The 25494-nt window shown below is 46.5% G+C and overlaps 1 protein-coding gene across 2 annotated transcripts; it reads right to left on the bottom strand.

The window, feature by feature from the left end:
* Positions 1 to 1655: 1655 nt before the first annotated feature.
* CD34 (CD34 molecule) lies at positions 1656 to 24437 on the bottom strand. 2 transcript variants are annotated; one of them, XM_046683289.1, is made up of 8 exons: positions 24280 to 24437; positions 14296 to 14466; positions 13398 to 13651; positions 12278 to 12358; positions 4710 to 4860; positions 4408 to 4460; positions 3906 to 4070; positions 1656 to 3202 (listed from the first exon to the last, which is right to left on the bottom strand). In XM_046683289.1, the coding sequence occupies exons 1-8, from the start codon at positions 24356 to 24358 to the stop codon at positions 3017 to 3019; spliced, it is 1140 nt and encodes a 379-aa protein (XP_046539245.1). In that variant the 5' UTR covers positions 24359 to 24437; the 3' UTR covers positions 1656 to 3016. The 2 variants fall into 2 exon arrangements, with proteins under 2 accessions (XP_046539245.1, XP_046539246.1); XM_046683290.1 differs by having other exon boundaries at positions 3060 to 3347.
* Positions 24438 to 25494: the final 1057 nt, after the last annotated feature.

Raw genomic sequence — 25494 nt, 5'->3', positions numbered from 1 at the left:
CAGGACATCCAACTGGAGGAACCCCGAGGCCCCAGCAGAAGAGTGGGTGATCCAATGAAGGGGAGAGCTTTAGATTCAGGACACCTGAATTCCAGGTGATTTGGGCAAGCCACATCCCCTCTCTGGGCCTTAGTTTGTCTTTTTTCTTTAACTATGCCATAAAGGAATTGAGTTGGATGTATCTTTCAAGTCCTCTCCAGCAGTGACTTTCCACAGTTATACAAGTTTCCTGTATGAGATCATTTGGAGTAGGTGGTTTAAGCGTGGGGCAGCAACGGAGAGAAACCCAACATGGAGGCAACTGACTGAAGCTGAGTGGTAGGGACCCAGCATGGCCAGCAGGTGGAGCCATTGCTGCACTAGGATGCTCAAGCCAAAGGTGGGAAAGTGATTTTCTAGAAAGCAATCAGTCCTCAGGGCAAGCTGTCCAGTCATCAGAGAACTAGATGCCACCCATCCCACTCCCCAAAACACACACACACACACACACACACACACACACACACACACACACACACTCCTTCCTCCCAAAGCCTACACACTCCAACTTAGGGTAAATTCTATTATACATTGCTGGTCCTGAGGCTGGAAACGTTTCAAAGACCCAATTGCTTTTTCTCCTCCTCCCATGTTTCTCAGAGTTTGTACCCTGCATCTACCCCTTCTCCCTGCCACTCCTAACAGGCCAGATCCTCATCTGGTCACTCTCATGGCTGTGTGAAGATGGAGGCCAACCTGACTTCTCTTTCTGGATTACCATTTTTTCCCCCTTTCTCCAACCCCCAAAATCAGTCATGGCCTTCTAGGGGAAGCTTTAGCTCTCGTTCCTTCACCTCCCCTGAGTCCTGGGGGCAAGCCCTGGTTAGAGCAGTTGGGGAGAAGCCTGGGGAGAGGGTGGGAGTGCTAAAGGGAAGGTCTGGCTTTGGCCAGATAAGCATGGAAGGAGCCTGTGTTTGACCCCAGCTGCCTCTGCCCCTGTTGACACACTTGGGAGTTTCCTGAAGCTACTCAGTAATGTCGGTGACACTCCCTCCCCCACTTCCTATGGCCTGTTTGGGGGGTGGGGTGTCTGGGAGCTGCAGGGGGGTGTGAACTTAGAGCCGTTTTTGCAGTTAGGCTGTTGTCTTAATGCTGAGGGTGGAAACCAGCCCCTCCTGCAGTTGGCAGCCAGATCTCCAGAGCAGAAGTTCCCCATGTTGTCCTTCACTCTTCTGCTCCCAGCTAGGGGTGGGGGTGGTGAGGGGTGTGATAACAGAGGGTGCAGAGGACATGGCCCCTTCCTTTGGTTTTGCATATTTTGCATACAGTGACCAAATGTGCCACTTCTCAGAAAGGCATTCACGAAGGGCACAGCTCCTAAGACCTCAGCACATTACCCTCCATCCTGAAGGCCCCTGCTGCATTCTGGTCTGCCTTTCTCCCTATACCTAGGAACATCCAGCTTCCCGTGAGTCTCCCCGTCCCCCCAAGAAGGGGAGTAGTTGGCAGATTTAGCCAAAGGGCAGCATCCTGTTTGGTAGCTGTGTCCCTGAGATGGTCCCACCTCTCCCTGGCTAGCCCCTCCCCACCACATCACTACACAGTCCAGCCACGTCTGATGTGGAGACCCCTCTGGCATTCAGACACACCCAGCTGGGACAGAGCCACAGAACAGATGTGTTTTGGTATCACTTTAATTACAGTATTTACACACACCATTTTTTATTAAGAAAAAAATCCACCCAATCTTCCTATCTCTGGAAAGCTCTCTTTCCAACCGTCATTGAAATCAGGATCCTTGCTCACCCCTCTGAAAAAAAAACAAAAATAAAAACAAGGACCTAGGTCACTCACAGAGGAGGTGGCTTGTGGTGAGGGTCCTCTGGAGAGTCCTGACCAGATGGGGGTACAGAGCAGTGAAGGGGGGCAGGGGGGGGGAGGATGAGACAGAAAGCAGTCTGCTGGGGGACTGAGGCCACAGCTCAACCCAGGAGTCAGGGGAGGGAGGTGGAAGCCATTGAGAGCTGAGGATAAGGCCCAGTCTGGCCAGGTCTTAACGTGAGAGCAAGGGGATTCCTCAGAAGCAGACAGGTCAAGAGGCTTAGCTCAAAGATCTGGTCCCACAGTCCTGTCCACTCTGACCCACATGGAGAAACAAGAGCCCAAGCAGAGGACTTATGCAGCCCCAGAGAGACCAGGACTGACTGAGCTGTTTGCTCTCACCCGTCGGCCCCCACATGTGGGGACAGGTGTGTCCACGCATCCCCACCCTGTCTCCCGCACACACAGACACAGGACATTGTTCTGAAACTTGGAGCCCAGTTCCAGAAACAGCCAGAAAACTGTGCAGGCCTCTGTACACAGATGGGGGAGTGGGGGCGGGGACTGGAGACGATGATATGAGGCGTTCCAGGAACTCAGAGGGCAGGAGGGAAGCTGGAAACGGAATCCACAGTGACTTGGAGGAGGGGTAAGGGAGGACGTTTAAGACAACAAGTTCTTCTGGCTATATCATTACAAGGGAGCATGTATAAAAGGTTGCTTTGGCTTCCCTTGAGTAGAAAAAGAAAATACAAGGAAGAGGCAGTAAAAAGGCAAAGCCTCCTGGGAGGAAATTGTAGCCCAGAAAAGCCCATGCTTTCCCCTGGGAGTTCCTGCAGAGAGGCAGAGGAGGAGGGAGAGGAAGGGGCCCATGTGCGAATGCTGCAAGATCATCAAACCCCCCCCCCCCCACCCCCACCGGGAGCTTCTCTGCATCTTGCCTTTTCCCTATCACTCCTCTACTCAAAGAAGACCCGGAGTCTGGGTTCAGGAAGCTGAGTGTGTAAAGGGCAGGGGTGATCTGCCTCTTCCCAAGGTGAAGAGAACCCCTCAGCCTGGTGCAGTGCAGGGCCCCAGGAATGGCCTCGGAGGGTGTGTGCAGTGGGAAAGGGTAGAAGGTAAGAGATGGCACCTCCGGGATGGAGGCAGCACGTGGTCAGATGCAAGGAGGGGCTGCTTCCCTGGACATTGCCCAGCCTTGCCCCACCCAGCCGAGTCACAATTCTGTATCAGCCACCACGGGTTGTCTCGCTGAATGGCCGTTTCTGGATGTGGCCTGGCCGGTCCCGTTCTCCTGAGCCCCTCGGTTCACATTGGCCTTTCCCTGAGCCTCAGAGGAGGCCCCAGGGCCTGAGCTATAGCCCTGGCCTCCACCGTTCTCCGTGTAACAAGGCTCTTCCCCCTAGACAGTGCATAAATAAAGGAGCATTATCTGGTAAGCAGGGGAGTGAGACACTAGTGGGGGAAGGAAAGGAGGAGGGAGATAGGGCGTTGCAGCTGCATGTGCAGACTCCTTTCTTCCTGAAGAGTGGTCAGGGCTCCAGCTCCTAGAGGAGAAAGGACAGAGGAGAGGAACCACACCATGCCATTGCAGCTCCATAGCCAGCTCCCACACGAAACCAGGCAGACCCCAGGGTGAAACTAGTCCCTAGAGCGGGTAATAGGCCAGAGGCCAAGAGTTAAACCCCAGCCTTGTCCTTTCTTATCAAGATCACTTCAAGACCAGATTTTCCTTCCACATGTCCTCTTCTTGTGAGGAAGTTGGCACTGTGAGTGTTTAATATGCTTGCAAATAAGTGGCTGATTTAGCAGCCTGTTCTGGTTGTACCCAGCTGAACTATCCCAGGGAAAATAATAAATAGATGACATGAACCATCTGCTACCACAGTGAGCAGGTGGTCTGGGCCTAGTTAGTGCCCTTTCCCCAACCTGCTATATATTGTTTTGACTCTTGCATGGGTACAATATGTGCATGCACACATATCACTGTGTAAGAGCACAGAAGTGCCTTTTCTGGTATTTTTCCTCCCCCTCCATAACATTCATGGACCTCCCAGAGGACCACTGTCTTCCTCATTTCCTTTGCCCTGGACCCCAGAACTGACCAGCCTTTCTCCTGTGGGGCTCCAACTACGGCGATTCATCAGGAAATAGCAAATGAGGCCCAAGACAGCCAGCAGGATCCCCGAGGTGACCAGTGCAATCAGGGTCTTGCGGGAATAGTGCTGGTGGCTCCCAATATGTTGTTCAGTGAAGTTCTGGATCCCCATCTTGAAGAGAAGATGCAGAAAAGACAGCCTGCTACTTGTGGAACGTGGGTTCTAAAAGAGAAGCCCAGCCCACACTAGACCCCTATGTGGGACCCAATAGTGAATAAACACAAGAAGACATTCACCTCAGGGATTTTCTAAACAGGATTGAAAACTGATATCTCTCAATTAAGCCATACTGTGAAATTTTGGTTCAAGCATAGAAAGGTGAAGACATCAAAGGATGGATAGATAGGAAGTGCAGGTCTGGAGAATATAATTACTTTCTCCCTACTCTAATTATAATACTCCCTTGACCCAGTACTCCCTCTGAGACTCACCATCTCAGACAACTTACCCTGCTCAGGTCAGACTTGTGCTTTTCCAAAAGCTGGAGCTTGCTGGGAATTTCTAGAATTAGAAACAGGGGTTGCTGAATCTAGAAGCTGGACCAACTCATCCTGCTCTACCCTCCTACACTATTCCAGAAGATGCTCTGATGACCAGGGTGGTCCATCTCGGGAGAGCCTCTCCCAAAGTCAGCCCTGCCCTTCTCTCCAGCATCTGCACTCTCTGAGCTGAGATGCCTGATTTCTACCCAGGCTCCTCTCACCTCGGCCCCGCTCCCTCCCTAGCCTCCGAGACAGACGTGCCCCTCACCTGTTTTGTTGGCCAAGAACAGCAGCAGGCAGCGAGGCGTAACCTCAGACTGGGCAAGGAGCAAGGAGCACACCCTAGTCCCATTCTCAGCCTGTTCTTTCTCACAGAGGATTCGAATCAGTGCCTCGTCATGGTCCTTTTTAAAGTCCTCCTGGGAAGAGAGAGATGAAATTACTAGGATTTCCTGAACTGCATCTAGAGTCTCAGGCAATAATTCTGATTCAAGTCACACTATTACCCTCTAAACCAAAGAGATCCTCTTTTTCCCTAAAATTCCAACTGGAAAAAAAAATACTGAGAACTATATATGTGCAAAAACACAATAAGAAAAAACTCAAAAATTTCCCAGTACCCAAACATATATCTACCAGTGTCTTAGGTTGCACTGTAAGATGTCAGAGAACAAATTTAAGAAACATCATCTTATTTAAGGATTGTCTATGTACACACATACTATTCAAATTAAATTCAAAAGAAATTGCCAATAACAGAAAATAGTAATATTGCAATAATAAGGAAGAGGAAAATTCTTTGTTTCAAGGTTACAATGGCCCCTTGGAGGAAAAGCCCAGAGAAGCAAGGAGAGGAGACCAAATCTATGACTATACACACAACGGGATCCTCAGTCCCTTCCCTCTTACTTTCAAAGGGGTCCCACAGAGAGCATAGCTCAAACTGAAATGGTGTTTCTGTCTAGTTTTCCATACCCCTTTCCCATTAAAACCATGAAACTCAGTTTTACATGAGGCTCATAGATCTTTCCCCAGGATGGTGACTGGCCCATAGGAATCCGGAACTCAGACTCAGAAGATAAATTCTGATAATTCTTCAACAAGATGAGTTCCACGAAAGGGATGAATTGGAAGCGCTGGCTGTGCCCTTCCAACATCCTGTTCTTGTACCCCCCAGAATTTGTTCCAGCAGCCTCCGATCGGAGAGGCCTCCCCTGCACAGGAAAGGAAGTGAAACCAAGACTCTCTCCTCTGTCCGGATGGCAGATGGTGGAGGAGGAAATGCCTGAACAGCTCTGACAACCTTCTTGTTAGGAGAAAACTGCTGGGGCGTGTGAGGGCCATCAGAACTGAGCCTCTGTGGAGGAGAAAGCTTCCTGTTTGTGGGGCAGGACTGCTCCTCATGGCAAGGCCAGAGGGCCCTCCCAGCTTGGAAAGCAGCCTGGGTATTTTCCTACTGCTTTAAGGCAGGAAAACCCAGGCTCCTTTGCTCCTGCACAAGGCAAGGTCAAGACTGGCCTCAGGCCCCAGCTTTCTTCTATCAGTTGGAATTTGAAGGAGCTCAGTGAAACTCACTGGGCTTGGGTGAGGCCGGGAGAGCAGGGCTAGCTAACCTCCAGGTCACAGAGAGATGAGTCCAACAGCAGCCTCAGAAGGCCACCAAGAGTCAAGGTCACAGTGAAATGAATTCTCAGGCCACTGCTGTTTCACCTCTCAGGAAAAGGATCAATTTTGTAGGTCTCCCAGTAAGTCCTTGGATAGAGACTTTGCTTCTGGAAAAATCTGGCACTTTAAAACAGCATTTGCTGTAGGTAATCTGGGTACCACATTGGATCTGATCAGCAGTCTCCTTCCTCTCTTGGCCCACTCCTCTTCAGACAGCCTTACATGGTTTCCTCCTGGGCACCACACCCTCCCTAGCACCGTGCCTTCTGGATGAGGAGGAGGGCAGTCCCTGCCTGGATGGCTCCGGGCTTCCGAAGTATCTCTGGTTGAAATATATCTCCTTTCTAAGAGAGGGGGAGAGACAGGGCTCCTGCGTAACTAAATGAGCCAAACAAAACGGCACCCTCCTCAACCTGCTGATCCTAAGAAGCTGCACTTCAACCAGATTCAGCTGTTCTGACATTTATCAAGCCCTGACTATAAGACACTGCGTGAAAACCTCTCTGCATATGTCATGGGTGTGTGTGTGTGGTGGGGCGGGGGGATGTGAGGTAGCCATGAATTCTACATGGTCAAAGCTCTCAGTTTGGATGCATGGCAATTAAAAGAAATGACACTTCCTATGTCTTAGGCACTGTTCTAACTGCTTTCCACCTATTGACTCACTTAGGCCTCACACAGCCCTATGAGCTAGGTATTATTATCCTTCCTATTTTATAGATGAAGAAACTGAGGCACAGAGACAAAGAGGTCACAGAGTTAGTTACATGGTAAGTATCAAAGAAAGGTACAATTAAAGTGCTTTAGACATTCAAAGGAGTGAGTGCACATCCGGTTTGGGGTTTTCAGAAACATCCCAAAATAGGCCTAGAAGAATGGGTACAATGTGTGCAGGAGAAGCTCGTGGGGAAAGGCCTTTGGACCGGAGGTACCACCCTGAGGGAGCCCAGGCATGTGAGAGCACGTGACTTTCACAACCCTGGTTGCAAAGACAATGAAGAACACCACCTTCTCCTTTGGATTCCCTATCCTTCAACACTCAACTCAAATCTAACCTCCTCAATGAAGCCAGTCTTATCTGCCATCAGATTGGGCAGCGACCTTTGCTCTGCTATTTACTAGATTCTTTGCATGTTGTGCAACTAGTCTGAACGCCAGGTTCCTCAGCTGATGACTGAGTTACTGCGGTGATTAAAGAGGTGTTGTATGAGGAGTGCCCAGCAAGGTGTTTGGAACCTCATGGGCACTGGATAAATGGCAGCTATTACTATTACTGTTAATAATTGAAATGCCTTATAAACTATATCATCTAGAATCCACTTTTTGATGTTTCACCATATTCTGCCTTGCTGTTATTGTCATTTCTCTCTGACTAGACCGTAAGACTCCTTAGTGTGAGAAGCAGGTGTAATTTACATAATTTTAAACCCAGACTACGCTAAGCATAGTACCAAAGAAACAAAAGAACTCCTTGAACTGTTGTTCTACTTAACATCCCAACTGGTTTGTCCTCCACACAGGGTCCCTCCACCCCTTGCTTAGTTTCTTGGACTAAATTCAAGGGAATAACAGCAGCCAACCTCCCACTCTGGAATCTAACAGCATCGGTGAATTGTGTTTCGGCCTGGAGAGGAGCAGGTGGATCCTGAACAAAGCACAATGCTTCTCCGGATGCTTGAAATAAACATCCTCCCCCAAGAGAGGCTGTGGGCAGACATCATGGGAGAGTGGGCAGGAGGAAGCCACAGCCTGGCCATTTTGCTCATGAGAATCAGACTTGCGAGCCCCTAACTACATGTGCTCACACATGTTACTTTACAAAAATAATAACCACAATAATAAAACCAACTAACCTTTCTAGAATAGCATCTTCAAACTTTGCAAAGACTCTTTGCACATTAAAGAAGCATGTAAGCATTGGAGCGTTGAGGGGAACAGGTATTTTTCTAAATGAACTTTAAGATATTTCCCATGCTGAGATTCTAGGACCAATCACCTCTCTCTCTCAATAATTTTATTTACTTTTTGGGTGTGAGTTTGACAGTGCAGGTAAAACCCCTAATTTCATAGAAAGACTAGAGTAGTTAAAGAACTTGCTACAAGTCACACAACAAGTGGGCAGCTGACCAAGGACAAGAAGTTAGGCTGACTCTAGATCTCAGGATCTTTCCAGGAGACATATTGTCCTCATCAGTCCTCCATCTGTAAGCTATTTTTTTCTGCATGGAAACTGACCTTTAGTGTTTGCGCAGAGGGCAAGGAAGCTGTGGGCTGGGGATATGATCAGGAGGCGGGAGGCAGTCTGTCTCAAACGAAGTCAGTGTGACAGAATAACGGTGATGGGAGCTAGCTGAGTAAACACAACCTCTGCATATAAACACATGTGGCTCTAAAGAAAGGTAGTTCTAAAAGAAAAATTGGCGGGCAAAGGACTTGAACAGAAATTTCTCCAAAAAAGATACACAAATGGCCAATAAACACACGAAAAGATGTTCAACATCACTAATAATTAGTAAATACCAATCAAAACCATGAGAAACCACCTCATGCCCATTAGGATGGCTACTATCAAAAAACCCAGAAAATAACAAGTATTGGTAAGGACATCGAGAAATTGGAGCCCTTGTGCAGTGTTGGGAATACAAAATGGGGCAGCCACTATGGAAAACAGTATGGTGCTTCCTCAAAAATTTAAAATAGAATTACCATATGATCCAGCTTGTGGGTACATACCGAAAAGAAATGAAATCAGAGTGTTGAAGAGAGACTTGTATACCCACATTCATAACAGCATTATTCACAACAACCAAGAGGTAGAAGCAGCCCAAGTGACCATCCATGGAAGAATGGAAAAACAAAACGGGTTATATACATACAATGGAAGATTATTTGGCCTTGAAAAGGAAGGAAATTCTGACACACGCTACAACCTGGATGGACCTTGAATGCTTTATGCTAAGCGATATAAGCCGGACACAAAAAGATAAATACTGTATGATTCTACTTATATGAGATACCTAGAGTAGTCAAATTCATAGAGACAGAAAGCAGAATTGTGGTTGCCAAGGGCTGGGAGGACGGAGGAATGGGCAATTGTTTAGTGGATGTAGAGTTTCAGTTTTAGAAGATGAAAAGTGTTCTGGAGATTTGTTGCCCAATAATATGAATGCACTTAATACTACCAAACTGTACACTTAAAAATGGTTAAGGTGATAAATTTTCTGTTACATGTATTTTACTGCCATTTAAAAAATTTTTATTTTTGGTGGATTCCCCTAGACAGATGGGTATAGCATTAGAGAGTAAAGTGATCTCACATTTTGGAAATTATTTGGGAAACCATAATCAAAAAAAGTAAATTAACCTGACACTGCAGCAGAGAGAAGAAAAGTCAAACTTGGAGTGATTGGTTCTGCTAATGAGGGTTCAGAGATGTCGTAACAGGTGCTTGAGAAGAGTGTGGGATCACCTTCCCTCCTCCTTGCTGATACAGGGAATTTCTGCCTAGAGGTCAAGGATGGAAAGCAAAAGGAGAGGGGTTGGGATATAAATGTCTACAGAATGCACGTACAGAAGGGAGGCCAAAATAATCCACATAGCGAGAGCTAACATGTTGGATGCTCAGTAGGTAGCAGCGCAGAACAAGTGTCTGGAGAGCTAACAGTGCATGCGAATATCTGTTATGGGAATATACTAGATGCAGGAGTATGCTAAGTAACATAAGTACTCAAGGATGTGATGTTAGGGGAATCTAAATCCTTCATGCTTCTCATTAGGCTGTGAGTAGGGCCTGAGTTTCCCACGGTTAGAACCAGTACCTTAAGGCCCTCTGATACCAAAAGTACAAATGCAATTTAAGGAAAATTAGCAGGCTCTACACTCCTCCCAGCCTTTGGAACAGCTTGATTATCAGACAAGCATGCAATAAGACTCAAGGAAAAGGAATCTGGGACACATTCAGAAGCTGTGGCTAAAAATTCTGGAATGAGGATTGCTGACTGAGGAAAAATTACCTTGGGGAGGCACTGCTGCTTGGGGGCTGGGGAAGAGAAGCCCTCAGGAAGAAAAGGAAATCAACAGGGGTAGAAAGACTAGGGAAACAAGAGCACTACCTAGGTGTTACCACAGAGTGGATTCATGGCGGGCAGTACAGAGCCTTCTTAGGATATTGGAGGGGCTGCTCTCTTTCCACATTGCTACTCACAGATACTCCCCAAATCTGGGGGGGGGGAGGCAGGCCTTCTCAGCTGGGGCACAAAACAGATAAGAGAGAGAAAGTGACCACAGCACAGTAAGAGGAGTTATTTCTGGAGTAGCAGCAAGTTTCTGGCACTTGTCTTGTATGATGACCCCAGTTAGATGTGAACTTTGAAGAGCAACGGGCAGACAGAACGCTCTCCAGTTATTTCTAAATTGTTGGTACAAAGAATTAGCATTCTGGCACAGACCTGTGTGATGATAGGAAAATGAGTGCTCAATCAAGACGATAGGAAAAAAAAAAAGGAGATGGTCCTTTTCCCTAGCTATAATCAGCAAAGGGCTTGGTAATTTTTTTTTTTAATGAATAGAATTGGAAATCTAGAAAATCCAGCACTAGAAACACACAGAGTGTTACTAGTATACTGTATATTCATGTTTAAGTTAACTGTTTTGCAAATTGCATCTAGTTATTCCATTGTGTAAACTTATGTGTTCACAATTCCTGTTGTCTTTACAAATGCTGAGTTAAATAATTCTCTTAGGTATAATTTTAAAAGATCTGTAAGTCAGAGCGACCCAACTATAATCACAGGTAAGATATCGGTAGTCAGAATGGACAAAATAAGTGACTTAATCCCCTCTACAGACCACAGTGTTTACCCAGGCCCTTCCCAATCTACATATGTCACACATCACATTTATAGTTCCCTTAAATAGATTCACAACTTGTAGGAAAATGTTTTTTTCTATAAGTAAATATCGCTCTTCCTGTCATCCCATCCTTCATCCGGAGCCTTGTTGCTGTGAGGAAATTGGATTTACTGAAACAAAGCAAGGAGGTCTGCTATCATCATTAAAAATTAACACTCTGCTGTACAGTCTTACCAATGCAATAAGACATGACACTGAAACAAGAGGCATAACTACTAAAAAGGAGAAAAACAATACATGGTAGTAGATAACACGCTAGCTTACCTTAAAAACAAAAAAAAGAATCAACTAAAAAACTCCTGGAATTAATAAGCAAGTTAAAGAAAATGGCTAAACCCAAGATAAACATTCAAAACTCAATTAACTTTCTAATAGACCAGAAATAATCAGTTGGAATATATAATGGAAAATCTGTACTATAAATAATCTTAGGAAATCCAAAAAACCTACAGGAAAAAAATTTTTAAACTAAAAAACAAGATGCTGAAGAAAAGACCAGAAAAATTAGAGGGATTTCAGAGCAGTTTTAATTAAAATTTTAATGGCTTTTTTTTTTTTGATCTTGACAAGATGTTTCTAAAGTTTTTCTAAAAGAATAGATGAAAATGCTTTCCATTTTTACATTGCAATAAGCAAAGACCTGTCTGGTTGGACACTAAAAGTACTGTAACGTAGAAGTATAATAATTTTTAAAAATTTAAAACGGGCAAAAAAAGACAAACTGAACGAGTACAATATCTCTGAAGAATATGACTTGGGATATATGAAAACTTAATATAAGCTAAAGGAAGCATTCCAGTCAACAAAGGAGGGGGTCATTCAATGAATAATGTTAGGAAAAAAGGTTATATTGAATATACAGAATTACAGCAATAGAAATTCTATATAGATTAAAGAGTTACATGTAAATAACAATAATAAATGAATTGGTATTTTAGGTGGCTAGTTTATATTTCTCAAAGAACTTTCTTAACATAGCAGCAAACTTAAATCTGACCATATGTATTAAATGTACTGTAGAGAAGGGAAAAAGTAAAAACTAAATTTAAATAAAATTGTCTTTGCCTTGTGTGTCCACCAGATGGGGCCTCTTACTCCATAAACCGAAAGCTCAGTATTGGAAGTAGCCAGACTATGCCAAGCTCCCCTCACCGCCACCAAAGTCCGGTCCAGTCCAAGACGGCTTAAGGATGTTCAGAAGGGATTGTGGGAGGAGAGGGAGGGGAAGGAATTGGGGGGCGGGGTAGGCGTTTCACTTACACAGCTGGAGGTCTCATTCCGCAGCAGGCAGATACCTTGAGTCAATTTCACGTCTGTGACGGTTAAACATTTGATTTCTCCCTGTATTAAAACAAAAACAAAGTAAATAAGCCAGTGTCTTTGCTCCTCATTTCTCCTCCGCCTCTTTTTCAGTTTGATTTCTGTAAGCTACTCTTTTAAGAGGTTTTAGAGAAAAGAAAATTTAAAATTTGTTAGGGGACTAGAAGTTTATAATAATCACGCTCTGTTCCTCCATCTCATCCTCTATCCCTCTCAGATACTTGAAACTTTTGTTACTAGCCTGGACCTATAGGCAAGTAGCTATTTGCAATCTTGGTAAACGTTGGCTTGGATGATGCAGAAGTGGAAAAGAGGAGGATCTTTACCCATTTGGGCTGTTTTCCCTCCAGTGAATTATAAACTTGCAGTAAGGCTATACAGGCAAATAGATAATGAGATGGCCAGGCAGATGCCGGTGACATTCATTTTCCTCCTGGCCCCTAGGATATTCCAGATCCTATTCTGGCTCTTATAAAAACAGAAACCAGGCAGCTCCCCCCGCCCCCACCATGCCTGCCCCCAGCTTCCATGCCTTCTTCGTGTTTGTTGAAAGCTCTTGACAGCCACAGGCCCCAAGGCTGAGAAGTGCAGGTTGACCTCACCTCCCTGGTCTACTCAGTTCCTCACTGCCTCTCTATGCCTGGCACAACTGCCAAACCCTCTCACATAGAGGAAATGGTATTTATCTTAAACATTTTGGGAAAAGTAGCCCCATTAAGTGGAGGATGGTTTCCAAATATGCCCAAAGAAGAATGACTCTAATCAAAGCCCAGACCAAGAGGTGCTAGAAAGAACCACAGAGGATTGGATGGATCTCCAAGGATCCCTTTTACTATCCACTCCCTAGAAATGCAATACCCATGGCACAGATCAGCCTTGCCACCTGACTCCTCCTCCCCTTTCTATCCCTTCCAGCAATATTAAACTACATATTTTCCATGCTAATTCCTCCATGATCCAAATCTCATTGGTTGGGATGAAGAGAGGTTGAGGGGAAGACAGAGCTTGAATACATATGAAATGAGGGGGCAATCTGCCATTTTTGGCCCAATTCACCCACCTTGATTTTAGTTTGGGTAGGAGAAAATGATGTAGAGGGTTTAGTGGAGTATGACACGGGGCTGGTGCTATTGTCTAGGGGATCTGAAACATTTCCAGGTGACATGCTGGTCTTCGATGTCATCACTGAAGTTGAAAAGGTGAATGGAGTGGAAGACACTGTGATGGTTAAAGAGCTCTGTGACTGGATCGAAGAGGTCATGGTTTCAGGGACTGAAGTGATCGCAGAGGTAGATGTGAAGTTGACTGTTGACTCTGGAATAGACCAAAACACAAGTGTGCATGTGTGCACGTTTGCATAAACACACATACACACACACATCTCAGTTCACTGTCTTGAATGAAGACCTTATAAATAATGACATAGGCATGGACTTCAAGCCAGAAAAGGGAATTTGGGGTAGTAAGAGTTACTTCATGTCCTAACCCTTATCAAACTCACTTCAAGCCAGCTGTTGGAACCATTGCTATAATCTAGAATGTATTAGAGGTGCCCTCAAGATTTCAAGACTGAGCTGGATGCTGGTCTGCACTAGAGAAGTCGAAGAACCTCAATTAGAACCCATGCGCAACCTCCTTCACTTAGAATAGATCAGAGATCTCTAGAGAGTCCTCATATGATCCTTATTTTATTACTAAGCTGAACTCAGCATGAGAGCAGAGGACAAGGAGTATTACTGATCAGGATCAGCTGCCATGGCGTTTGGCCTGAGGAAGCTGTCACTATAGGGAGAATTATCTAGAACTTACTTCAGTGTACCCTAAGCATGATGCCATTAATACAAGGGGCTCGTATGTTTCCATCTTTGGGGGAAGTGAGGGGTAGTAGTCTGCAAACATTCTAATGCTCTCCCCAAGCACCAGCAACATCCTTCTGGGGCCTGAGACAAACACTCTACCTGAGATGGCTGCTGTGGTCCCACTGCTGTCCTGAGAGGAAGGGTGGACACTTGTACTTCCAAGAGTACTTGTTGTTATGGTTTCCTGGGTGGATGCATTCGTATGAACAACTGAAATAGCAGGTGACCTTGTGGCAACAGCAGTCGAGTTTTCCTCTGTGAATCCAGAGGCTATAGGGAAACAAGGAGGGAAAGTCAGAGCCTAAATTGTCCTGGAGTCTCATGACATCACCTGATTCAATTTCTTGACTTCAGGCAGAATCCATCTGGAACAATCCCTTGCTGCCCCTGGCAATGTAGCAGCAAAAAGAACATCCTTGTGTGCAGACGACTAATTTCCCACTACTAGATTTTTCCTAGGGAAATAGAGAAGGAAAAGCTTGTATGCACCAAGTATCTGGTATAGTATTATTTATAGGAGGGATAACTTGGAGCAACTAAATGAACTACAGTAGGATAAATGTCATATGCACTTAATGCACCATAATCATTACAAATAAAAAACTATGAAAACTATAGCAACATGAGAATATGAGACAATGTTCATAATATGTTAAGTAAAACATTAAAATATAAAATTACACCTGAATAAATATTGCAAAGATCTAAAATGTGAGGGAGGATCAGCCTCTATTTCCTTTTTAATGTACCCTTTCTCTCTTTTTGTCACTCTCCATCCAATATATTCACTCTTGGAATCATTGCTAGATTCACGCCATCTCTATGTGGTCTCCTTAAAAATCTTCTATCCTTCCCAGAGTTCCCCATTCTCAAACTCCCCTCATTCTTTCCCTCATGGCCTTCAAATCAATTCTCCCTTCCTCTGGCTGAGGAACTGCAGCAAACAACCCCAAGATTTCTTTTAGGGAGCTCTGACCTAGGAATCCAACTGGTGGACTAAAGAACATGAGGCCTGGTTTCTCGCCAAATGTAGCAGGAAGATAGAGAGCTTAGTTCTGGCTCTGCCACAACTCTGTAATTTAATGTGTGTGTGTGTGTGTGAGTTTACTAATCTCTAAAGTGAAGGTCTTTCCTATTTACCTTACATGGATTGTTGGGAGAATCAAGGAGATGAGAAATGCTAAATTGCTATAGTATAATGTTACTGGATCTAGTTATTCTCTGAAGATCTTCCTGAGGGTCCTCGCCCTTCCATGTTTCCTGGGATTCCCAGCAGTGCCATCCTTAGACCCAGGGAGGAGAAGCTTCCTGTCTGGACCCTGCGCTTCAGAGCCCACACTGTGTTCCTTCTCCTGCCCTGCCCTTCCCCAAACCATGAGGAGTCCATGGGGCCAACAGGGATATACCTTCTCTTCTAGATCATACTTTGGAGACCAGAAGTCCTAGAACTTGCACAAATGGCTCTTTCCTCACTTGAGGACCCGCAGGGGCCTTTTCTCCCAGTCCATCCTTATGAGGGTGAATGGCAACACCAGGGTGTGCACCTCTAAGCCCTAACAGTGGTCAAAGGGTGGCTGTTTGTAGGGAGAAGCGTTAGAACTTAAGCATGGCGGGGGCGGGGGGCTGTCCCTTACATGCATGCAAGATTCCCTACAGTGTGGGCCAGTTCATGGGTAAGACAGGACGGGTGGGCTGGGACCAAGGGCTGTCTCTTCCCGCTTAGCCACATTGTGGCACTGAATTCCAAGACTATCAGAATCTCAAATTCACACCTGGCTTTCCAGGTGGCCATGAAGGTATGATCTTCAAGGTAAGAGGATAGAAGATATTTTATTTATCAGTTAGTTGGCCTCATTTATAACTCTGAAGTATTTAGACATATAGTATGTGGGTGTCTATCATGCTCCTGGCTTGGGTCCTATAAATGTTAGACCCAGGCCACCCTAAAGCTTATCTATAAATTGTCCTGATTGAAATATAGCTCTGTATTTTTCAAAGATTTCCAGGTAAACAGCAATGTAGAATGACACCTCTTCTTTCATTCAGCATCAAGAGGGAAGTTAGGCTTTAGTTTCAAGGCAATTAACCTGGGCCAGGAATGTCTCCCTTGAAGGTAGTGACAAGTCTCACTCTCCCACGTCTGTCTCCCTCCCTAACCTTCTGCAAGTAGACTGATGTTAATGGTGAGCACAACAATCATATCTTAATATTATGTGGCAAATGAGCAGGAGGAAAAAGTGATATTACTATCTCCCTTTGAGAGATGAGAACTTGAATTACCAAGGTTTTGGCCAAGAGGGAAGGCCATAGTTCATGTGGGGGCAAGAAGCAATGAGGTCACTGAGGTTGAGCAGACTCTTGTGTAAAAGTAGCAAAAGTGGGGCTGGCCCGGTGGCGTAGTGGTTAAGTTCGCACGTTCCGCTTCAGCAGCACGGGGTTCACTGGTCCCGATCCTGGGGGTGGACATGGCATCACTTGGCAAGCCATGCTGTGACAGGCGTCCCACGTATAAAGCAGAGGAAGAAGGGCATGGATGTTAGCAAAGGAGAGGAGGATTGGCGGCAGATGTTAGCTCAGGGCTAATCATTCTCAAAAAAAAAAAGAGTAGCAAAAGGGTTAGGGGGTCTAAACTGCTAAGGATCAGGATGCAATCTCCGCACCTCTGCAGACAAAAGGATGCACCCCTGTCTGGCTTAGGTGGGGGGGTGCATTTATCAAAATAAAATAGATGGGGAAGCATATCTAGTCTTTTTGTGTGCTTAAATAGACCCCTCTGAGCAATCTGGCCCTAAGGTATGAGTTCATTGTAGGGGGCAGGTGGCAGGAACATTTCGACACTGACATGAAGGATCAATCCTCTCAAGGTATCGTTCCAAAGTGCCACTGGAACTCCCCCTTGGCATTGCTCTTCCTGCCCATCCTTTCCTGTTCTTCCCCCAATAAACCAACTTCTGGGAATCCCATCTGGCTTAACCTAGCCTAGCCCTTTTCTCTCCGCAAAGGAAACTGGGCCTGGCTGAGGTGATGTCATGCTTTTGAACCCCCTCCCCAAGAGCCTCCTTCACCCAGACAAACAGTTTTGAACTTTTCCAGATGTGAAGAGAGACCTGCTGCTAGTTCTGAGAAAAGAGGTGCCTGTGCCAGATGAATGAAGCAACCCTGGACCCAGGCCAGCTACCGACCCACTGAGACTGGGCTCCTGGCTGCAGCAGCCTCCTCCCACCCACCACTGGGCCAAGCACTGAGGAACAGGTAGCAGGGTCCATCTGCAAATGAGGATGGGACCCCAACCTCAGATTCACGTCCCTGAACCTAGGGTGGGCAGGGAAGCCTCTGAGACCCTGGAGAAACAGGACAAAGAGGGAGGGCAGAAAGGCAAGGCTGAGCAATGGGGTATGATGAGCCACCGTAGAGCAAGGGACACCTCGGGAGGACCCTGGGTGCCAATCCTAACCTAGGTGCTGCAGTGCAGGGACCATCAGTGAGCGAGTCTCAGTGTCACAGGCTCTAGGGCTCCCTTTATGGAGCTCCCATGAAGAGACTGGGTCTTGGAGGAAGGACATTTGTAAGAATCAAGGCTGACCACATGTCTCTTTTTATCCTGTCTTCCCACACACATAGCCATGGCATTAAACCATCAAATGCTGACCTTTCTTTATCGGAGCTTCTGATCCCCAACTCTGTATGGGAGTAATAGCAGCTTACCAGTCAGATTCTGAGACAATTAATGAAGCCTCCACTGCATTCCACTCTAGACTGAAGGAATAGTCCTTACACCCAACCCAGCAGAGGATTATAGTGCAATTTAAAACAGACTGAAAGGCTGTCTTCTGTTGTTTACTTCTCATTCCATCTTTATTAACTGTCTCCCTAAGTACCCTATTTGACCCTAGGTCTCTTTTTAATCTCAACTCAAGAACTGGGAACAAGAGGAGGAGACAAGGTGTTAGGAAATTAGCTAAATGAAGATTCTGAGAAGCCAAATAGATGTCACAGAATTCACGTAGTAAAAGTCATGCATTTAACTTACAGGAACTTATTCAGAGGCAATTATTCTTGTTTTATACACAATTCTAACAAGCTTGGTTATCTGATATCCTAGCTAAAGCTAAAAATTAGAAAGAGACTATTAGAAGCAAAAAATAAGGAGAAACAACAGCTAAAAATGAAGAAACAAATAAATGAGAAACAGACATAAGTATCAAAACCCACACTAGTCTGGAATCATTTATGGTAGGAGTAAATAAATATATACATCTTAATAAGCGTTAACAATGTCACTTAGTTGCACCATAACCAAATTATTTTCATGATACAGCTGAATCCATGAAGGTTAAGTCCTCTTTTTTGGTACACTAAGGAAGCAGAGGTCAATATAACACATTCAAAAAAGATTTCTACCTACAATTAGTAAGTTGAAGATTCTGTTAGTCTTTAAAGGGAGGTTACAAATTCTCAGAGATCCAGAAAGCTCTGCTACCTAAATAACTAAATTCTCGTACTTTAGGAGACTGTGTTTTCCTGTACTTGGTATTGTTTTTCACAGACCCTCTTAGTTTCAGGTTTTTGCTGGTGCTCTTTCCTGATCTCCTAGCCGGCCAGCCCCATTCTGCCCAACCTTTCAAATTCTAGCACCTGGCCCAAGAGGAGTTTCTTGGAGGAGTTCCTGCATGTTTCAGCCCATCGAGATACAGTACTAGGAGGAAGGGACACGCTGGCCTCTGCTGGAGCTCACAGCCTGCATTGATGAGAAGACAGCAGAGCCTCAAAACCAAGAGCTTGGGCTCTGCCATCAGACCATGCTCGAAGGCTTCTCTACCATGTTCTGGCTGTGTGGCCTGGGGATACTTTGTCAACTCTCTAAACCTCATCTGTAAAATGGGGATAAAAATGGCTCCTAGTTGTTTGGAGGAAGAAAGGACATAAGAAATTTAAAGCAGTTAGCGTGTCTGGTAAATGCTCAAGAAACAGTGGTTATCTTTAGTATAGGCCCCCTTCCTTCTGCTTCTCGGAGACCTTAAGATACGTATTTCCATCACTTATCTGGCACAAAATCACACACACTGTTTCCTGAGTACAGCTCTTGTCACCTCAGTTACATTATAAATGCCTTGAATGCCAGAGCCATCTGTCATACTCATTTGTTTTACTCAGAATGCTTAGCATAATTGCCTGAGGTCAGAGTAAGCACTTGGAGAAAATGACCACCGTGTCAGGTGGGTTCACACCAACCACCTCCAGGTGGATGGTCTCATTCAATGCTATATTTTAAAAGGGAATTTATTACATTAGGAGTGTCTATGGGAGGAAAATCAGAATTAGGAGAGTTCTAGAAACCAAGTCGTATGGTTGAGGGCCTAGTATTATTTCATCTAGATTAAGGGTTGTCAACTACAGCTGGTGAACCAAATCCCACCCATGGGCTGTTTGTTGTATGGCCAGTGAGCTAAGAATGGCTTTTACATGTTTAAACTGTTGTAAAATAAAACACAGTAGAATATGTATCAGAGACCACATAGGGCCTCCAGAGCCTAAAATATTTACTATCTGGCCCTTTACAGTAAAAGCTTGCTGACCTCTGACGCAGAAAAGAAGAACTTGGGGGAGGGAAAATAAATGACTTTCTTCAAGATTCATTTCACTTATTTATGCATTCTTATTTTTCACAAGCACCAGTGATGTGCAAAGGATGGTGCTCAGCGCTGTGCGGACTACAAGAGAAGAGAAGATTCCTTAGGTGTTAGTGTCATCTGAATTTCAATAAATCCCTGTCCTCCAGGAGTTTATAATCTAGCGGGGCTGACTAGAAAGGTCATTAAGAATTGTTCAGGAAGAATGATCAGATTAACTCTGTGACAGCTCAAAGAATAGAATTAGAATTAATGATGAGAAGTTACAGGAAGGCTAATTTCACAGCATTACAAACAAAGTTTAGAATAATGGAGTTTTTTTTTTAATGGAATGAACTATTCTGCGAGATAGTGAACCACCCAACTTTCCTGGGAGCATTCAGGAAGCATCCTTGTTATGCGTCGCCGTGAGTGTGGGCCCTGCTGGACTAGAACAAAGAACTCGGCTGATGCTTTCCCACGCTTCAGAGGCTCAGCTGAGGTGTGAGCACAAACCAGGTGTCTGTGGCCTGAGAGTTCCCCGCGTACTGACACTTCCCTTTCATACTCAAACAGCACCACTTATGGCGAACCCCAGTATCCTGAGCTTTCTCTGGGGGCCTGCGTTTCTCCCAGTCACCTCTTCCTTCCATTTTCCTAATTGCCACTGACTCCTGTTTTGCAGCTCTGTGCCTCCCTGTCCTCAGGCTGCAGCACTTCTCATTCTGCACTACTTCACCCTGGGCTAGCCAGGCCCCCGTTCCTTTATCCCCACCAGAGCACCACTAACATAAGGCTAGCCTGTGTTTACTGCAGGTTTGAGAACATGGAATGAGATTACAGCACGTCCCAGAGAAGACAACAGCATAACCTTGAATTCTAGACATTACTGTGCTAAACATCATGCCGTACCACAAGGAATGTCTCCTAGCCACGTCTTGTCCACCCTCCACTCACCACTGTTCCTCTATTGCTCCAGATACCTTCCCTCCTCTCTCCAGACTCTTTCTAGGCTCTGGAGTCCTTTAGCCTTTTGTTTCTTGGGCCCATCAAATATAAAGTTTCACTTTGTTTTATCATGCTCAGCAATTCACCCTCCTCTCTGCCTCTGCACAGCTGAGGCTTGTCCAGGGGTCTAGGCTTTCTCACCCAAAGACTCATCAAGGCCTTTTTGTAAACAATGGAACAAGCTACCTAAAGATGCCCCTCCCCTAGAAGGTACCAGTTGTGGGTTCCCGGTTGGTTTTTTTCCCCCTTGAATCAGGAAGGAACAGACTTCCCAATCAAGCTAAAAGGCCTTTTCCTTTAGTCCAAAGGGAAGTGATTCATTCCCTGGTGGGCTCCGGAGTGTAGGTCCTGGCAAGTACACCTGATAGACATCCCCATCCGTTTGTATCTCCTTCTCCCAAGAAGCAAGCATCCTCCTCCTGAGCAAAGTCAGCAGCCCTTGGGACTAAAAATCACAGATAATATGTTTTTACTTCTTAGCTGAGAAGGGAAGAGATTGTTCTCAATAGAGAAGTCAAAGCCCAGAAAAATAGGGAAATTCTGCTCTGGCAACTCTGAACACTTTCTTTTGGAGGGCGGTGTTTTAGTTTGTTTTCCATACCTTCACATTTTCTCCACACTCGGGGCTATTTAATTAGATCAAGCAAATGCAAGGAGAAGGGGAGGCCGGGCACCCTGAGGGTGGAGCTGGGTAATCAATGCAGCCCTGAAACTAAGCCCAGGCGCTCCAGCCCAGGGTCTAAAGGAAATCGGGCAGTGAGACCTTAAGAAGTGGAATCGGTTCCTCCTTTTTGTTTTTGTAAGACTCTGCGCCTGGGTTTATCTGCTGCAGTTTGGCACTTCTTGCCCTCAGCTTTTGGAGACAAAAACTCAGAAGGAAGGAGGACAAGTGAATGAGGAGGCCCAGGAGGTGGAGCCAAAGGGATAAGAAAAAGACGCCCAGGCGTGTTTGTGTTTTATCAGTCAAACAGGAATGCTGCTGAAGGCTTGCATTTGCAAAGGTTGTGCCAGCTGGGTAGGCCTTACAAGGGGGAGCACTGGGGACCACTGAATTAGTCAGAGGTCCCCAAGGCTGCTCCTCCTCGGTCGCCATGTGGCAGAGATTCAAAGGGTGGAGTCCTCTCTCCTCTGGAAAATATCTGATAAAATTCTTTTCCCTTTTCTATTTTATTTTCCCCTCTTATATGGAGCCCCAGACAGGATATGGGTGTGGGGTCAGCAGGCACGAAGGACCCAAAGGAAGAAGAGGAATGTGAAGAGGCGGGACTAGGGGTGTTGCCATGGAGAGCGCAAGGACAGGCAAGGGAGAGCTTGGAAGAAACAGATACCCTGGGCCTGACAAATGGGGTTCCCTAATGACCTCGAAGGCTTCTCTTCCCAGCTGGTGGTGTGGCAGTGCTCCCTGATGACCTCTTAGCCCCCACCCTGACTCTGGTCACCACCCAAAGGCACTCCATCTCCAACAAAGAGAGTCAACTTTTGGTTGGCTGCTGTGCCCATCCCCGTGACAACTTCTCACAGGGACAGAAAAAGGACCTTCCCAGAACAAAGTTCTTTGTCGGGGTAAGTGATGAGAGAACCATGGAATCCCCCTCTGCCCTAAATTTTCACAGTAACAATAGCACAGAATTTCTGCAAAGTCCCTTTGTTAGCATTTCAAGATACGGTCACTCATTTCATTTATCCCACAGTGTATTGCAGGACAGAAAATGACTCCTAATATTAAAAACCAAAACAAAAAACAAAAACCCTAGAAAGCTCTCAGGGAAGGCATAAAGCTACAAATTGGCCCAAGTAGTCTGGCAAGATTGAGAATAGGGACCCATGCTCCACCCCTCACCCCCAAAGCTGAGACACTGACATTCTCAGCCTATCAGCCCAAGGTTTTGCAGAGGTTAAGTTGCTTCCCTCACCCCCAGTACTGCAGCCAAGGCGAGACTGAGACTGGCCAGCTAAGGAAATAAGAAAAGGGTGGGCCTCACTGGGCCCAGGACCAGGTCATCACCAAGTTGTGTAGCCAAAGGAGAGTGGAGCATCTGATGGAAATCTGAGCCGCTGGGCAACTCACCCCTGTTATGAGGGTGCAATCTAGCACCCAGGGGAGTTTTCTAGACTAGGGCTTCAACACCTCCAGCAACAGCTTTTTCCCTGCCTCCAAGGGCATGTCTGGGGTCGCCAAACAGGTCCATCCAGAGCCTAACTTAGAGCTTCCTCCAGCTGGGGGTCCCTCTCCAACTGGGTGGACCCAAAGTGGGATAGCAGAGGAGACTGAGAGCAAAGAGGCCAAGCTGGCTGGCTCAGGTCACTTTGTGGGGCCATGGTGGGTGGCCTTTAGGATGTAGTAAGAGCAAGGATTTGGGAGCCCTAGAGCTGGAAGCAGAATTTTGAGCAAAAGGGAGAACAACTTACAATGTTTGAAACCTTCTAACTGCAATGAAATGAGATGGAGAAGGTTATACCCAAATGAAAGCAATTAAGAATAAATATTTATTGAATGCCTTTTTTTTTTTTTTTTTTTACCAAAGTGAGAGCAAGAGCTTAAGAAGTAAGGGCATGTGCAGATGAGTGGAGGAGAGAGTCCACTAGTCTGCTGACCTGTCTACTAGTTTTAGAACTTGGACAGGGGTAGGGGAAGAAAACTCCCAAATGTAACAAGTTTGAGTTTGTGCCAGGGTGAGGGGTTGTGGTGGGGAATGGGAGGCAGGGCGCAGAGTGAACTGCATCTACCACCACTTTCTCTCCAGTGGAATGAGTGTGGATGTCGGAAGAGGGAGATGTAACTTAGCTTTCCCATCTTAAATGAAATAACTTTCTCACGGACTGTTCTTCAGTCTAAACTCCCCTGGTCACCTGACTCAGCCGGCCTCCTGGGCATTGGACCTGGGGCCCTGTCCCAGGTTGGCTTCACTCTCATTTCTTAAATGTCCAGTTCTGGCTCCCCCTGTCTTGGTGGTCGGTGGGCGCCTGTGCTCTTTTCCCAGCAACCCTTCAGGCCACAGCTTTCTGAATCAACCATCAGCCGCAAAACTTTCCTGCTTCTCTCCTCTCCTCTCTCCTGGTTCAAACTCCAACTTTGCGCTCCGCACCTTTGGCAACGCGAAGAGACACTGGCATCTTCAAAGCACTTTATTTTAGAAACAACTCGAGCGAGTCGCCCTGTCCGACTCTGGGAAGCCGAAGTCGCGCTGCCTGGCTGACACCACGGCTGGCTCCCTCTCACAGCGTGGTCGCCTTCCCTTTCCGTCCCACCCCCACCGATTCCCAGGTGAGGCGCTGGTCCCAGTTGGGCTCGGTTCAAACGGCCCTCGTCCCACCAAAGCCAGGAGCAGTCGTGGGCGTGGGGGCGTGGGTTGGGGCAGGGGTCCCTTCCCTCCGCGTAATTCTGCTCTGCGCGCTACGTCTCGGGGAGAGCGTCGACCCTCCCCGCTGCCGGTGGGGCGGGCCGCGACGCGCGGCCGATACTCACGCAGCAAACTCAGCAAGCAGAGCGCGGTCCAGCCCCGCGGCATCCCGCGCCCCACGCGCGCGCCCCTGCGGACCAGCATCCTTCTCGAGCTGCTCCCGAAGAGATGCACAAGCCCAAGACTCTGCTCCGCCCGAGCGGGACGCGCTGCTCCCGCCCCTCCGCCCGGGAGCAGGGTGGGCGATTCTTGCTTTTTCCCCACCCCTCCCTCTCTAGTCCTGGCAAGGCCGGCCCCTCTTCTTGGCTGCGACTAACGTGAGCTTCCCCGTTTAGTCCCAAAGGCGGAGGACGTTCGGAGGGAGGCTGGGGTTGCCGCCGTCGAGGCCAAAAAAGGTGGAGGTTTGTGCGGTCCCAGACATCTTGTTCAACTTTATAATTGAGGCCCCATCTTACTTCTTCGAGTTCAACTTCCACTTAACTTTTAACCTCTTTGTGTCAGCCTTGCTGGTCGCCAAGGCAGGGGCAAGATTCCTCTGATTTTTTTTTCCCTGTCCTTTCCTTTTTGTTTTTCTTGATTTTTAAGTTTGAAACAGAAATCTACCGTGAGGACCTGAGTTTACAAGTGTGAGCATTTTGCTACTCAGGTGAAACTTACCACGTGTCCAATCGGATGCATTTAATTCGAGTCATACAGAGATTGTGCTGCATGTTAATGAAGCATAAAGAGTGAGCAGGACACATAAATGGCTGTAATTATTCATTTCACCCGTCCTAAGCATCCTTGTCGATTTTTCTTTTCACTTTTTTTCTGGCAAGATCTGTCAATTTGTGTTAATTTGGAGGGGTTTTTCCTGTGACCATCCCCATTTTCCCACATAGTTTGATCCTAGTTGTCACCATCATCATAAGACAAAGGACTCCCCCAGCTCCTGGGATGCCTTCTCTCCGGCCATGCTCTCTCCAGCCCTGAATCTGAGATTCTCAGGGCTTCATCTTGCCCCCCCCCCCCCCCCCCGCCATCAGAAAAAGGGCTTCTCCTGACTCCACCCTGAACTACCTGATGGATCCTGGAACTCCTAGTCCTCACCGGTTGTTCTGGATGTTGGTAAACTGACTGCAGAGATTCTGAGCTGGGCAGTCAGCCTGCTCACAGACTGAATTGGGGAGGTAGAGACTGGAGGAGAGAGGAGCCAGGAGGAGACGATGACGGCACCAGGGAGGCGATAAGATAAGGTGCAATCTGGGAGAAGATGCACTGAGATCTTCGGTGGAATCACA

The sequence above is a fragment of the Equus quagga genome, chromosome 13 (genome assembly GCF_021613505.1).
Source record: "Equus quagga isolate Etosha38 chromosome 13, UCLA_HA_Equagga_1.0, whole genome shotgun sequence".
Lineage (NCBI taxonomy): Eukaryota > Metazoa > Chordata > Mammalia > Perissodactyla > Equidae > Equus > Equus quagga.
Note: the sequence above shows the minus strand (reverse complement) of the source record. Positions and strands in the feature narration are given on the sequence as shown.